This window comes from Hemiscyllium ocellatum, chromosome X, assembly GCF_020745735.1.
Source record: "Hemiscyllium ocellatum isolate sHemOce1 chromosome X, sHemOce1.pat.X.cur, whole genome shotgun sequence".
Taxonomy (NCBI): Eukaryota; Metazoa; Chordata; class Chondrichthyes; order Orectolobiformes; family Hemiscylliidae; genus Hemiscyllium; species Hemiscyllium ocellatum.
In genome coordinates this window covers 18,836,772-18,853,489 of record NC_083453.1, presented here as the reverse complement: position 1 = coordinate 18,853,489, position 16,718 = coordinate 18,836,772, and the positions used below count along the sequence as shown (strand labels likewise).

Below are 16,718 nucleotides of genomic sequence, written 5' to 3'. Positions count from 1 at the left end.
TGAGTGTGTGTGTGTCTGTGTTTGTGTCGAGGTGTGTGTGTGTGTGGAGTGTCTGTGTGTGTGTGTGTCTGTGTGTGGGGAGAGGTGTGTGTGTAGGTGGTGTGTCTGTGAGTGTGTGTGTGTCTGTGTTTGTGTCTGTGTGTGGGGAGAGGTGTGTGTGTCTGTGTTTGTGTTTGTGTGTGGGGAAAGGTGTGTGTGTAGTGTGTCTGTGAGTGTGTGTGTGTGTGGGTGGGTGGTGTGTGTGTGGGGAGAGGCGTGTGTGTGTGTGTCTGTGTTTCTGTTTGTGTGTGTGGGGAGTGGTGTGTGTGTCTATTTTTGTGTGTGTGTGTGTGGGGGGAGAGGTGTGTGTGTGTGTGTGTGTGTGTGTGTCTGTTTGTGTCTGTGTGTGGGAGAGGTGTGTGTGTGTATGGGTGGTGTGCCTGTGAGTGTCTGTGTGTGGGGAGTGGTGTGTGTGTGGGTGGTGTGTCTGTGAGTGTGTGTGTGTGTTTGTGTCTGTGTGTGGGGAGAGGTGTGTGTGTGTGTGTTTGTTTGTGTCTGTGTGTGGGGAGAGGTGTGTGTGTGGGTGGTGTGTCTGTGAGTGTGTGTGTGTTTGTTTGTGTCTGTGTGTGGGGAGAGGTGTGTGTGTGTGTGTGTGGTGGTGTGTCTGTGTTTGCGTCTGTGTGTGGATGGTGTGTCTGTGAGTGTGTGTGTGTGTGTGTGTGTGGGGAGAGGTGTGTGTGTGTCTGTGTTTGTGTCGAGGTGTGTGTGTGTGTGGAGTGTCTGTGTGTGTGTGTGTGTGTGTGTGTGTCTGTTTGTGTCTGTGTGTGGGAGAGGTGTGTGTGTGTATGGGTGGTGTGCCTGTGAGTGTCTGTGTGTGGGGAGTGGTGTGTGTGTGGGTGGTGTGTCTGTGAGTGTGTGTGTGTGTTTGTGTCTGTGTGTGGGGAGAGGTGTGTGTGTGTGTGTTTGTTTGTGTCTGTGTGTGGGGAGAGGTGTGTGTGTGGGTGGTGTGTCTGTGAGTGTGTGTGTGTTTGTTTGTGTCTGTGTGTGGGGAGAGGTGTGTGTGTGTGTGTGTGGTGGTGTGTCTGTGTTTGCGTCTGTGTGTGGATGGTGTGTCTGTGAGTGTGTGTGTGTGTGTGTGTGGGGAGAGGTGTGTGTGTGTCTGTGTTTGTGTCGAGGTGTGTGTGTGTGTGGAGTGTCTGTGTGTGTGTGTGTGTGTCTGTGTGTGGGGAGAGGTGTGTGTGTGGGTGGTGTGTCTGTGAGTGTGTGTGTGTCTGTGTTTGTGTCTGTGTGTGGGGAGAGGTGTGTGTGTCTGTGTTTGTGTTTGTGTGTGGGGAAAGGTGTGTGTGTAGTGTGTCTGTGAGTGTGTGTGTGTGTGGGTGGGTGGTGTGTCTGTGAGTGTGGGGAGAGGCGCGTGTGTTTGTGTGTCTGTGTTTCTGTTTGTGTGTGTGGGGAGTGGTGTTTGTGTCTATTTTTGTGTGTGTGTGTGTGGGGAGAGGTGTGTGTGTGTGTCTGTTTGTGTCTGTGTGTGGGAGAGGTGTGTGTGTGTATGGGTGGTGTGCCTGTGAGTGTCTGTGTGTGGGGAGAGGTGTGTGTGTGGGTGGTGTGTCTGTGAGTGTGTGTGTGTGTGTTTGTTTGTGTCTGTGTGTGGGGAGAGGTGTGTGTGTATGTGTGTGGTGTGTCTGTGTTTGCGTCTGTGTGTGGATGGTGTGTCTGTGAGTGTGTGTGTGTGTGGGGAGAGGTGTGTGTGTGTCTGTGTTTGTGGAGAGGTGTGTGTGGGTGGGTGGGTGGTGTGTCTTTGAGTGTGTGTGTCTGTGTGTGGGGAGAGGTGTGTGTGTGTGGGTGGATGGTGTGTCTGTGAGTGTGAGTGGGGAGAGGTGTGTGTGTGGTGTGTTTGTGAGTGCGTGTGTGTCCGTGTTTGTGTCTGTATATGGGGAGAGGTGTGTAAGTGTGTGTGTGTGTCTGTGTTTGTGGAGAGGTGTGTGTGTGTAGTGTGTCTGTGTGTGGGGAGAGAGGTGTGTGTGTGTGTGTGTGTGTGTGTGTGTGTGTGTGTGTGGTGTGTCTGTGACTGTGTGGTGGAGTGTCTGTGAGACTGTCTGTAGGGAGAGGTGTGTCCGTGTCTGTCTGTGGGGAGAGGTGTGGCTGTGTGTCTGTGTCCCATGTTCTCAATTCCCCAGCTCTCGGAGATCTAGCGGGAGCCATTACCATTCCAATGTGTTTCAGATTAGATTAGATTAGATTAGATCTAATCTTACAGTGTGGAAACAGGCCCTTCGGCCCAACTAGTCCACACCGACCCACTGAAGCGCAACCCACCCATACCCCTACATTTACCCAACACGATCAATTCACCTGACCCGCACATCTTTGGACTGTGGGAGGAAACCGGAGCACCCGGAGGAAACCCACGCAGACACTGGGAGAATGTGCAAACTCTACACAGTCAGTTGCCTGAGTCGGGAATTGAACCCGGGTCTCTGGCGCTGTGAGGCAGCAGTGCTAACCACTGTGCCACCGTGCCGCCCACTATCACCACTCATCTGTCTAAAACCCCGACAATATAGGCCCAATTTGCTCAGCCTTCAGTCATGGGCACCGTACTCGTCCCAGGACTCAGTCTCACGGTAAAGTATTTTCAAATGGAAATTGTCTCTCTGCTAGCCCCCATTTCTGCCTCCTGCTATCGCACCTACTACAGGATATAAAAGCAAGTTTCAACTTAGAAGAGCCTTTTCATTAGGAATGGCAATGGCCCGGCTGTATTGTTGCTGGGCTGTTAATCCAGTAGGGACTGCGAATCCTCTTGCAAGGATGCCTGCTCTCTTGACAAGAATCTCAGTGAGTCTCTCACTGCCACCCCCAGGTGATCTCCTCTGCCCTGAAGCTCTTCAACCATGTCCCGAAACAGACTCGACCTTCCCCCACCCTCCTCTCTGACCTATCACCTCCATCCCCTCCCCCACTCACCGATTGTACTCTATGCTACTTTCTCCCCACGTCTCCCTCCCCTCTCATTTATCCCTCCACTCCGCAGGCACCCTGCCTCTATTCCTGATGAAGGGCTTTTGCCCGAAACGTCGATTTTCCTGCTCCTCGGATGCTGCCTGACCTGCTGTGCTTTTCCAGCATCACTCTAGTCTAGACTCTGTTCATCCAGTAGATCCAGGTAACATCCAGGGAGCACTGGGTTCAAATCTGACCATGGTGGAATTTGATTTCAATATAAACCTCAAATTAAAAGTCTGATGACGATGACTGTGAGTCAGTGGTCAGAAAAAGCCCATCTGGTTCCCTTTAGGGAAGGAATCTGCCATCCTTACCTGGTCGGGCCTACATGTGACTCCAGATCCACAGCAATGGGGTTGACTCTTAGTTGCCCTCTAGGCAATTAGGGATGGGTAATAAATGCTGCCTAGCTAATGACACCCTCATCCTGTGAATGAATTTATCTCCCCTTTAAATGAAAAATGTTGCACACTGCACGCAAAAGCTAAAATTTGTCTTGTGTCACCAATTTCCGACCTTTAAATTGATTTGATTTTGTTTAGAATCAGTGCGAGTCCAGTCTGAAAGGTCACATGCAATTAGCACTCCACTCTGGTGTAAACATATTTGAATAATTATTCACCGTCCAAGGTCAGAAAGGTCTGGACGAGACATTGGGGGGGTTGGTTTGACTTTCTGCCATTCCCAATTGCTGCGTTTTGCAATCAGCCGAGGTCTCAGCCCTGAGGAATTCTCTACGCTGACACAGGGTAACAGCCAGCAATGGTGCGCTTGCTTTATCTTCCTCCAAACTGGGCGATTTTGTTTCGGCGCACTAGTCACGGGAAGTCAGCAGGCCGCTTGACGTCAAAATAAACTGGGTAGTGTAACGTAAAGCACCATCTCCTCTGCCATAGCAACGCACCTCCATCTCGGCCAAGCTCACCGAAACACTGCGCTGACGCTCACCAACTCTGTAATTGCTCGATTACTGTCTTGTTGAGCTTGTCAGGGAGTGTATCTCAGCAGGAGTTAGCACCTTTAGACCATGTTGGTTCTAAGATGGCCGACAGGTCCAGTGCGTGGCTTGCAGCTAAGATGGCCGACAGGTCCAGTGTGTGATGTGCAGCTAAGATGGCCGACAGGTCCAGTGTGTGACGTGCAGCTAAGATGGCCGACAGGTCCAGTGCGTGGCTTGCAGCTAAGATGGCCGACAGGTCCAGTGTGTGATGTGCAGCTAAGATGGCCGACAGGTCCAGTATGTGACATGCAGCTAAGATGGCCGACAGGTCCAGTGTGTGACCTGCAGCTAAGATGGCCGACAGGTCCAGTGTGTGGCTTGCCACCTGTAGAGTCAGGGGATGCTTGGAGGCTTGGGGTGGGGAATTATTTTGAGGTTTAGACAGCTGGACATCACCTCTACAAGTGCCCAACGTTTCCATGTTTGCCTTCCCACATGAACCTCCACCATTTTTTTCAGTCACAAGCACAGGGCCTACCTTGAGTCAGCAGACCTGTTTAATCTCTGCAGGAATGCTCTGAGGACACCACTAAACTTATGAAGACACCGAGCATCAAGCATACGTTTAAGCAAACAACGACAATCCCGAGCAAGCCCAGTGGCTCAGTGGTGAGTGCCGCTGCCTCACCCACACGTGGGTTTGATCTCACCCTTGGGCGACTCTTTGTGTGGAGCTTGTACATTCTCCATGTGTCTGTGTGGGTATCCTCCCACAGTCGAAAGATGTGCAGGTTGGGGTGGATTGGCTGTGCTAAATTATCTAAAGATGTGCAGGTTGGGGTGGATCGGCCATGCTAAATTATCTAAAAATGTGCACATTGGGGTGGATTGGCTGTGTTAAATTGCCCCATAGTGTGCAGGTTGGGGTGGATTGGCCGTGCTAAATTGCCCCATAGTGTGTAGGTTGGGGTGGATTGGCTGTGTTAAATTGCCCCATAGTGTGCAGGTTGGGGTGGATTGGCTGTGTTAAACTGCCCCATAGCGTGCAGGTTGGGGTGGATTGGCCATGTTAAACTGCCCTATTGTGTGCAGGCCTGCCTAAGTTCGGTCCAGAGGTAGGGTGGGATGCTGTTAGTCCCGGCAGTGTGGACTTGCTGGGCTGAATGGTGTGTTTCCCCGCTGTGGGAGATTCTATGTGCACCAACTCATATTAAATGCTCCACTTGAAGGTGCAGTCATATCACTGTGGAATTTTACCTCAAAGGGAACATCACATCTTGAAAATCTATTGACTTGGGCCTCATGTTGTGCAATATTAGCATATGAAAGCTGATGTACTCAATCCCTTTGTTCTCTCTTTAATAGAGGCAATTGTCTTGGTTATTTTTGTCCTGATGTTATGCAGCACTTCAAGACCTCAGGACAGGATTTATTTTCACAAGAAATTTACATCAAGGTAGCCTGATGGCTCCCACTTTCACCTCGAGCCAGGAGAGAGCGATCCGAAGCGCGCTCCAGAGACGTGAACACGCAGTGCAGCCTGTTCTGTCAGGCTGATGACCTGCTGGCCAGGTCAGACAGGGTCCAGTTTGCCTCTGACGGTGGCAAGGTGGGAGGTAATCATTCCGATGGCTGAGCTGACGGGACATAAGGAGAGGTGAATGTACGGTGGGGGCTGTACTGTGCACATCATGGCTGACTAGGCCTTGAGCTGCACTGTCCAAAGCACCACTGTGAAACCTTCCTTCGCTGACACAGAACACTGAGGCAGTGAGGATGCTGTCACTTTAAGAGGATATTTTATCCGGGATTTTGTGTTTGAAGAGAGGTTATAAGGCAGAGCTGCTGGACTGAAGAGCCCTTGAGAAAACAGCTTGGGGTTTTTAAAATTAAAATTGGAACAATGGAAGCAGACTGGGTGCGGCCTACTCTCACAGGCCAGGCCTTCTCAGTTTGTTTTTAGTTTTTAGGTTGAGCTTTAAGCATAAGTTCTTGGGTTCTCAACAGAGTTGGAAGCTTCAGTGAATGTCTCCTAACTGCTACTCGCTCTGAATTTTCTCTTGATGTTTGTTCCTCCTGGATTGGAGAACCGCATGTGAGAATCTGTATCTGAATTTGCCTTTTTCTGCCAAGGGGCTGTTGTTTATAGGATATTGCTATAGTGAAACAGTTAATTAGTAGTGGTTACTGTATCTGTTATCCTATTAAATTGCCAATAGAGTTAAGTTATTCTAAATTCCTCGGTTGGATTATATCTAGTGTTTACATAAATAGTGTATTTTGATTAGATTCCCTGCAGTATGGAAACAGGCCTTTTGGCCCAACAAGTCCATACTGACTCCCCAAACAGTAACCCACTCAGATACCCATTCCCCCACCCTACATTTACGTCTGACTAATGCAACTAACACTAGGGGCAATTTAGCATGGCCAATTCACCTAACCTGCACATCTTTGGACTGTGGGAGAAAACCAAAGCTCTCGGAGGGAACCCACGCAGACACGGGGAGAATGTGCAAACTCCACACAGATAGTCGCCTGAGGTGGGAATCGAAGCCTGGTCCCTGGTGCTGTGAGGCAACATTGCTAACCACTGAGCCATTGTGCTACATTTTGCTTAATGTCGAGTGGTTTGACCTGCCGCATTGCATCGGGAACAGACGCTTTATAGCTGCCATTAAAAACAAGAAAAGGTTAGGGCCTAGGCTTAAAATATGTCAAAGGGGGCCTGGTCTAGTCCGAGACAAGGCCGAGTGCTTTGTTCTGTGCAGGCGATGAAGTTTCCAACCCTGAGTCCAATCCTGATTTGAAAAGGCTCACTCCTTGGCAGACAGGCCTACGTAAGGATTACCTGGGCTTTTCCAAGTGTTGGCCCACCCGAGCGTCAGTGTCAATGGGGGCAGCAGCAGAGCTTCCTGGTACGCAGCGGAGGGAGAATTCCTGCAGCCCGGTCCCCCACCGTGGAGAGAGCAGGCCCCACGTCAGTGAAGAGGCAGCTAGCAAGTTTATGCAGTCGGGCCGACCGCGTCTTCAGCGGGCTACAATTATTTGTTCAACATGGAAATATAAAGCAGAACATTACCACTTAGTAATCTGCACCCAGTGTGAACTGAAGGAACGGTCGCTGAGTCCTGTCTGTACGAGACAGAAATGCAGAGACTCACCAAAAGAGAAAGGACTGGCTGTGTGCTGTGCCTTCAGGCAAAGTTGACCATGTCCTTGGGCACAGAGGGGAGCGTTTGGGAGATGGATCTGGGTGAGAAAGGTTATTCCTTCCATCCTATCGCACCCACCCAGTAAAAACACGCCGCGGACTCCCTGGGCGCTGCAAAAATTGGAGCACTCGACGCACGAGAGACTCTGTTTCTCCTCAAAATGAAACACCTCGAAATCGAAGCCAATAAACCAGGTGTAAAAGGAAGCTGGAAGAACACATCATTCGCCTCGATCGACTAGCCTGTCACAGACCCCCTCCATGTCGACAGAGCTGGTGACAACCTCCGTCTTGCTGACTGAACCTGCCCTGGGCTATTTCGCCGCCTCACTGGATACAAGGAGACTGGATGGTGAGGGTACCAGGGGGTGGGGAGGCACAGCGAGGCTGCAGAATTGCCCGGGGTTTACGGGCTATGCTAACCACCCCCCTCCCCACCGAATGCCCACCTCTTGCTGCAGGAAGGAGCTCGTTTTGAACCTCCCTGCTTCAGTCACTCCCCACGCACAGTATTAGATCACTCCCTGGGAGAAGCGGGCTCCCCAGAGCCTCCATCCTGTCAATGCTTTGTTAACTCAGAGCTCGTTCGTGCTCCCAACTTGTCTCCCACGTGTCTAAAATCTGACCCCTCCGAAACCGAATGCCTCTATGTCTGACGTGACTCAATGACATTATGTGTGGATAAGTGTTCTAGTTTGTTTTTTTAAATCATGCCTCTGTGACATGGTGCTTGCCACGAAAGGTGCTACAGAAGTTGTTGTTGCTTTTCCCCCGCAGTGGCCCTGGGTTTCTTCCCTTTGCATCTACCTGGGGATAACACAGTGGTGTGGGCAGCAGGCGAGAGAGCGAGTGACCAGGCGTGATGCTACAGGCTGCACTGCGCGGGCTAACACACACCGCTCTGCCCACCATGGTCAACGTCAGAGCCTGTACCATCCATTGCTCCAATACCACAGCAGACCCATGCCAACACGCAGCACAGTGCAGACAATATCTCAGCTTGGGCCGGGTAGTGGCAGATAACACGCAAGCCCCACAATTGCCAGGCAATGCCCATCTCCACCGAGAGAAAACTGACACTCAGTGCCATTACTGGAATCTGTACTGTTGCTCATCATCTTGTCTACACTCTCTGCACTGGCTGTAAGGTCAGTTCACTGCTACTATCCACTTTCAGGGATTGAAGGGCCTGGTTAGAGTTAGGGTTAGGGTTAGGATTAGGGTTAGGGTTAGGGTTAGGGTTAGAGTTAGTGTTAGGGTTAAGGTTAGAGTTAGGGTTAGGGTTAGAGTTAGGGTTAGAGTTAGGGTTAGGGTTAGGGTTAGAGTTAGGGTTAGGATTAGAGTTAGGGTTAGGGTTAGGGTTAGGGTTAGGGTTAGGGTTAGAGTTAGTGTTAGGGTTAGGGTTAGTGACTTGGTGGTCAAATGAGGAGATGCTCTCATCTTAAACATGGTATAGTTTACTGTATTGCATGTTAGGGTTCGGGTTACGGTTAGGGTTAGAGTTAGGGTTAGGGTTAGGGTTAGGGTTAGGATTAGAGTTAGGGTTAGGGTTAGAGTTAGGGTTAGGGTTAGGGTTAGGGTTAGAGTTAGGGTTAGGGTTAGAGTTAGGGTTAGGGTTAGGGTTAAGGTTAGAGTTAGGGTTAGGGTTAGGGTTAGGGTTAGGATTAGAGTTAGGGTTAGGGTTAGGGTTAGAGTTAGGGTTAGGGTTAGAGTTAGGGTTAGGGTTAGGGTTAAGGTTAGAGTTAGGGTTAGGGTTAGGGTTAGGGTTAGGATTAGAGTTAGGGTTAGAGTTAGGGTTAGGGTTAGGGTTAGGGTTAGAGTTAAGGTTAGGGTTAGGGTTAGTGACTTGGTGGTCAAATGAGGAGATGCTCTCATCTTAAACATGGTGTAGTTTACTGGGTTAGGGTTAGGGTTAGGGTTAGGGTTAGGATTAGAGTTAGGGTTAGGGTTAGAGTTAGGGTTAGGGTTAGGGTTAAGGTTAGAGTTAAGGTTAGGGTTAGGGTTAGGGTTAGGGTTAGGGACTTGGTGGTCAAATGAGGAGATGCTCTCATCTTAAACATGGTGTAGTTTACTGGGATGCATGTTCGTAACTACGCACCAGATATTGCAGACATTATTACAGAGACTATGAGGACGATCTGGATGGTAACCACTGAGCCACCGTGCTGCCTTAAATTAGATGGCTGCGATTTTGAATTCAAAGGCAGTAGCCAGTAGCTGAACAAAGACTGCAGGACAGGTCTGAGGGAATGCTGCACTGTCTGAGATGCCAATTTTGCATTCATTCCCCAATCCAATATGGGTTCAGGCGAGATACATCTAACCAGTAAGCTTCTGGGTGAGAAGGGATGAGCTAGTTGCCCTTATTTGGGCCGAATGGCCTGTGGGGATACTATAGTTAGTCAGCTGTCCCCATGGGTTGCTAACAAAAAATGAGAACATCCAAGTGACCATAAGAATGTAAGAACCAGGAGTAGGAGGAGGCCATCTGACCCCTCCAGCCCGCTCCACCATACACCAAGATCATGGCTGATCTTCTCATGGACGCAGCTCCACTTACCCGCCCGCTCACCATAACCCTTCATTCCTTTACTGTTCAAATATTTAGCTTTGATTTAAAACCAGTCAGTGAGGTAGCCTCAACAGCTTCCCTGGGCAGGGACTTCCACAGATTCCCACCCCTCTGGGTGAAGAAGCTCCTCCCTAACTCAGTCCTAAACCTGCTCCCTCTAATCTTGAGGCTATGCCCTCTTGTCCGAGTGACACCCATCATCCTCTCTACCTCTATCTTATCTCTTCCCTTCGTCATTTTATATGTATCTATAAGAGCCCCCCTCATTCTTCTCACGAGTATAACCCCAGTCTACTCAGTCTCTCCTCATAAGGCAACCCTCTCAACTCCGGAATCCACCTAGTGACCCTCCTCTGCACCCCCTCCAGTGCCTGTATATCCTTTCTCAAGTAAGGAGACCAGAACTGTCCATGGTACTGTAGGTGTGGTCCCCCCAGCCATCTATACAGCTGCAGCAGAACCTCCTTGTTTTAAACTCCATCCCCAGAAGAAAAAGCTGGTAAAACGATGGTGCTCTGCTGAACTTCTGTGAGCATCAACCGTTTAAATTCTCTTTAACTATTAATGCGAAAGCCATTCCAATTTTAAAATTTGCCTGTGTTTATATTGAGTGCTGGTCACTAGATTCCAGACAGAACTGATCAGAAAGTCACAATGGTTATTATCCCCCTCTTGTTCCAATCCATCCTTTCGAAGTAAGGAGGGCAAAACTACATACAGTACTCCAGCCGTGCTCTCACCGGCACCCTACACAGCTCCAGCAGAACCTCCCTGTTTTTAAACTCTGTGAAGAACAATATTCCATTCGCCTTCTTAATTACTTGCTGCATCTGCAAATCAGCTTTTTGTGATTCATGCACATGGACACCCAGGTCCCTCTGCACAGCAGCAGGCTGCAATCGTTCACTGTTTAAATAAGACTCCATTTTGCTATTCGTTAACTGTGCCACCCCTGTCCAGATTGCTGTGCCCTTGGGCATTTTGCGGAATCGTAAGGAGTTACAACACAGGGGGAGGCCTTTTAGCTCATCGAGCCTATGCCAGGGCTTTATAAAAACCGAAAATCTAATTAGTACCACTCCCCTGTTTTTTCCACAGATGATCTGCCTTTTCATTTTGGTCTTTTCTAAGTGCGTATGTATACATAAATATATACAGCTGCCAGAGAAAGTGGTGGAGGCTGGTACAATTGCAACATTTAAGAGGCATCTGGATGGGTATATGAATAGGAAGGGTTTGGAGGGATATGGGCCAGGTGCTGGCAGGTGGGACTAGATTGGATTGGGATATCTGGTCGGCATGGAAGGGTTGGACCGAAGGGTCTGTTTCCATGCTGTAGATCTCTATGACTCTATAACTGTGCTGGTCAGTCACTGAACCTAGTCACAAGAGGCTGCCAATGTACTTTGAACAGAACATAAAAGTTTATTAAAGAAAGAAAAAAATACAGACGGTGGGCAAGAACTCTCATTACAAACATCAGAAATAAAGATTCATTCCTTTTATCCCAGCAACAACCTTGCAGACAGTCAACCCTCAGTAAGAGTAATCTCTAGCAGTAGGCAAACGCTTCTGGCTTAATTAGCACAGCTTCAAGCATAAACAGAAATTGCTGGAGAAACTCACCAGGTGTGGCAGCAGTCTTGGACAGAAAGCAGCATTAATGTTTCGGGTCTAATGACCTTTCTTCAGAACTGATCCACCATTCCGACCCCCAGTTAGAGGATGACCCCACCCCTCAAGTTCTGAAGAAGGATGACTGGACCCAAACATTAACTCTGCTTTCTCTCTCCTGCCAGATCTGCTGAGGTTTTCAAGTAATTTCTGTTTTTGTTTCTCAAATAAGAATACATTGTGAGTCACCTTTCAAAAGGAATTTGGGTTATTATCAGGAGCGGGAAAAAAAAACTACTTTGAATCCCTACAGTGTGGAAAAGCAGGCCATTTGTCCCCTCGAGTCCACACTGACCCTCTGAAGAGCATTCCACCCAGACCCTCCATTTCCCATGGTTAATCCACACGAACCTGCACATCCCTGGGCAATGTATAAAAACCAATCCACCCTAACCTGCACATACCTGGGCAATGTATAAAGACCATCTGGAGTATTGTGTGCAGTTTTGGTCGCCATACTATAGGAAGGATGTGGAGGCATTGGAACGAGTGCAGAGGAGGTTTACCAGGATGTTGCCTGGCATGGTAGGAAGATCGTATGAGGAAAGGCTGAGGCACTTGGGCCTGTTCTCATTGGAGAAAAGAAGGTTTAGGGGAGATTTGATAGAGGTGTATAAGATGATGAGGGGTTGAGATAGGGTAGACACTGAGAACCTTTTACCGCTAATGGAGTCAGCTGTTACTAGGGGACACAGCTTTAAATTAAGGGGTGGTAGGTATTGGACAGATGTTAGGGGTAGATTCTTTACGCAGCGGGTTGTGAGTTCATGGAATGCCCTGCCAGTAGCAGTGGTGAACTCTCCCTCTTTATGGTCATTTAAGCAGGCATTGGATAGGCATATGGAAGTTATTGGGCTAGTGTAGGTTAGGTAGGCTTTGGTCGGCGAAACATCGAGGGCCGAAGGGCCTGTACTGCGCTGTATTTTTCTATGTTCTATGTTTATGTTCAATCCACCCGAACCTGCACATCCCTGGGCACTATGGGACAATTTAGCATGGCCAATCCACCCGAACCTGCACATCCCTGGGCACTATGGGGCAATTTAGCATGGCCAATCCACCCTAACCTGCACATCCCTGGGCACTATGGGACAATTTAGCATGGCCAATCCACCCTAACCTGCACATCCCTGGGCACTATGGGACAATTTAGCATGGCCAATCCACCCTAACCTGCACATCCCTGGGCACTATGGGACAATTTAGCATGGCCAATCCACCCTAACCTGTACATCCCTGGGCACTATGGGACAATTTAGCATGGCCAATCCACCCTAACCTGCACATCCCTGGGCACTATGGGACAATTTAGCATGGCCAATCCACCCTAACCTGCACATCCCTGGACACTATGGGACAATTTAGCATGGCCAATCCACCCTAACCTGCACATCCCTGGGCACTATGGGACAATTTAGCATGGCCAATCCACCCTAATCTGCACATCCCTGGACACTATGGGACAATTTAGCACGGCCAATCCACCCTAACCTGCACATCCCTGGGCACTATGGGACAGTTTAGCATGGCCAATCCACCCTAACCTGCACATCCCTGGGCACTATGGGACAATTTAGCATGGCCAATCCACCCTAACATGCACATCCCTGGACACTATGGGACAATTTAGCACGGCCAATCCAACCTAACCTGCACATCCCTGGACACTATGGGACAATTTAGCACGGCCAATCCACCCTAACCTGCACATCCCTGGGTACTTTGGGACAGTTTAGCACGGCCAATCCACCCTAACCTGCACATCCCTGGGCACTATGGGACAGTTTAGCACGGCCAATCCACCCTAACCTGCACATCCCTGGGCACTATGGGACAGTTTAGCACGGCCAATCCACCCTAACCTGCACATCCCTGGGCACTATGGGACAGTTTAGCACGGCCAATCCACCCTAACCTGCACATCCCTGGGCACTATGGGACAGTTTAGCACGGCCAATCCACCCTAACCTGCACATCCCTGGGCACTATGGGACAGTTTAGCACGGCCAATCCACCCTAACCTGCACATCCCTGGGCACTATGGGACAATTTAGCACGGCCAATCCACCCTAACCTGTACATCCCTGAGCACTATGGGACAATTTAGCATGGCCAATCCACCCTAACCTGACACAGGGGAGAAAGTGCAAGCTCCACACAGACAGATGCCAGAGGGTGGAATCGAACCTGCATCCCTGGCGCGGTGAGGTGGCAGCACTAAGCACTGAGTCACCGCGCTGCCCTCTTACAGAGGGGCCAGTAGAGATATGACAGACTGAATGGCCTCGTTCACTGATTCGATGTGTTTTTCGTGGAGCATTTCCAAGAACGAAGAGCGAGCTGGCGAACGTGACGGAGCAGATTTCACATCCTGCGGCCCAGTGAAGACACAGGCACGCTCCACCAGATTGGAGTCAGTTCGGATCAACGGCGGGACATTGCGCTCCCGTTTTCTTCCCCCCCCCCGCTTGTGCCTTTAAAATAAAACCTGCTTTCTGGGAGGCCGGGAAATGGCTCAGGGATGGAGGGAGTTAATGCAAACGCAGGAGGGAAGAGTTAGGAGCTTTTTGTCGTCCCTGACGTTTCTGACTTGGTTTACAATGAGCAGAGATTAATGCAGCAGGAGGCGAACAGGAAAAGGGCACAATGACGGCTGGCTGACTTGCGAAAACAACGGCTCATGCTGATTCGCAGGCGAGAGGGGAAGGAACTTTGCGGACGTTCCAGGTGACAGGACAGCAGCACAGGCAGGGCTGGGGCGGCCCAGGGCAGCAGGTCTCCGGGGGCCAAGCCAGCGCAGAGGCTGAGTCAGCCTCCCCGCCTGTCATCCCTTCCCTCACACATGGGCGGGAGGGCATAAATCAGGGGGCACGATAAGGGAGAGCTCGGCTCGACAACACAGGGAAGGTCAGGTGGGAAGTTGCTGCTGCAGAAATCTATGGCGTCTTTCAGGCCATTCAGACTGGTTAATATCGAGGAGGGGGCGCACCGAGAAACACCGGTCAGGAAAGGTGCCCATGAGCAGCTGTGGGAAGGAGTTCCTTGTTCCGAAGCTCAGTCAAAGAGGTAAGTTAAGGAGGGTCTGAAAAGGAGAGAGGTTGCTTTCTTGTTGCCACCTGTACCGAGTTACAGTGAAAAGTATAGTTTCGCATGCTCTACCATATACAGTGCATCAGGGGAGCAGAACTGAGTGTACAATACAGAGGTTTCTGAACCCTTTCAAGTTTCACAACATCCTTCCTGTAGCAGGGAGACCAGAATTGCACACAATATTCCAAAAGTGACCTCGCCAATGTCCTGTACAGCCGCAACATGACTTCCCAACTCCTGTACTCAATGCACTGACCAAACACCTTCTTCACTATCCTATCTACCTGCAACTCTCCTTTATGTCCCTGGAGTAAAGTGTGAACCCATAACAAGTGTGAAAAAGTCGCCCCTTAGGTTCCTTTTAAGTCTTTTCCCCTCTCTCCTTATGCCCTCTAGTTCTGGACTCTCCCACCCCAGGGAAAAGTCTTTGTCTATTTATCCTATCCATGCCTCTCATGATTTTATAAACCTCTATCAGGTCACCCCCTCAGCCTCCAACGCTCCAGGGAAAACAGCCCCAGCCTGTTCAGCCTCTCCCAAACATGCAACAAACTACAACCTGCTGAAGGCAAGAGTCTCTTCTTCTTCGATTAGCAAGTGGATTTCCTACACCACACCAGGCTGACCAAATCCCTCCATTACAAGAGAATTGTGGCAGCAAATCTAATCCCGGGTGAGCAGAAAGACCCGAAACGCCGATTTCCCCGCTCCTCAGATGCTGCCTGACCTGCTGTGCTTTTCAAGCACCACTCGAATCTCCAGCATCCGCAGTAGCCACTTCCGCCTAGAAATACACACACCCTGATCCAAAATGGTGAGCAGCGGGCCAGATGCTGGTTGGCGCCCACACGGTGGCAGGCGCGAAGGTCTGAAGAGCCCTCCAGACGCCACTTGAAGAATCCTGCTCACGCACCCAGTCAGCCCCAGGAGGGGCTGAATGCCCGAGAATCCAGGCGCCCAGCAGACAGCGACTGAGACAGGGAGGCAAAACGTTGGCGCTGCCGTTGGAGCCGAGGAGCAGTCACCTGCACTGAAGAGCAGAGCGTCGGGCAACAGCCCCTCGGCATTTCTGACTTGCAAAAGAGGACATGCATCTGAGGCACTGGGAGGGTCCGATAACTGAACGGACCCCCATTTACGTTCAGCAGAAAGCCCTCAGATAGTGGTCTTTCTAGAGAATTCCTAGAAGCATGGCAACACATTGACTTGGATCCCATTTACCACCCCCTGAGAAAAAGAACAGGAAATGACATCACCATAGGAAAATGACATCACCGCAGAAAATGACATCACCAACCCAAGGGAACCCAAACGTATAAATAGAAGGCGGGAATCATCAGCAGTGCTTCATCCAGAGGCCCACTGAAGATGTTACCTAGTACGGTGATGAAATGTCTGAAAATTAGCTGCCAGCTCAGTGAACAAACGCACATCCAGAACCTCAACCTGAGCTACAAATCTTCTCAAAACCCACTAACAGTGGGCTATCCCCAGTGCCCCTTGGCAACAGCTGCCTGAAGCTTTCGTGCGTCCCTCAGCCTGGACCTTGGAATGTGCCAGTCTGCAACACTCAGTCAGGGTCAACTCCTTGCTCTGGCAGGCCAACACATTTCGGGCAGATCATGAGGGGCATGGATAGGATAAATAGACCAGGTCTTTGCCCTGGGGTGGGGGAGTCCAGAACGAGAGGGGCATAGTTTAGGGTGAGAGGGGAAGGATATCAAAGGGACCTGAGGGGCAACGTTTTCACTGAGAGGGTGGTGCGTGTATGGAATGAGCTGCCAGATGAAGTGGTGGAGGCTGGTACAATTACAGCATTTAAGAGGCATCTCTTATAGGGTTAGGGTATATGAAGAGGAAGGGTTCGGAGGGACATGGGCCAAGTGCTGGGAAGTGGGACTAGATCACGTTAGGATATCTGGGCGGCGTGGACGAGTTGGACCCCCAAGGGTCTGTTTCCGTGCCGGACAGCTCTCTGATGCTTCCACCTCCCCTCACCCCCCCAAGGCTCACCCTCAGCAGATTACCCGGGTAGGTGGGTAAAAGTCACGGAGGGCAACGGTGCCAGTGCACTAAACCTTACGGGAGGGAGAGCTGGAGGAAAACCCTCGCGAGCAAACTCGGTCAGAGGCAAAAGAGGACACAATAAAGACAAAAGGAGACAGTTCCATTAATGTCAAGCCAGTGCCCTGGAAACAAATCTGGCATCCTTTTATAGCCTGTAAAACAGCGAGCTGGGGGTTTAT

General features: G+C 50.2%; 1 protein-coding gene across 2 annotated transcripts in view; it reads right to left on the bottom strand.

The window, feature by feature from the left end:
• The window catches only part of asic1b (acid-sensing (proton-gated) ion channel 1b), a 912,521-nt gene that overhangs the window by 604,776 nt on the left and 291,027 nt on the right, over nucleotides 1-16,718 (bottom strand). The window contains exon 5 of one of the 2 annotated variants that reach the window (XM_060820899.1): nucleotides 14,757-14,777. The exons of the other annotated variant lie outside the window; for it this stretch is intronic. Within the exon in view, the coding sequence (XP_060676882.1) occupies nucleotides 14,757-14,777 (21 nt within the window). The remainder of the gene's footprint in view (nucleotides 1-14,756; nucleotides 14,778-16,718) is intronic. 2 annotated transcript variants of the gene reach the window in all.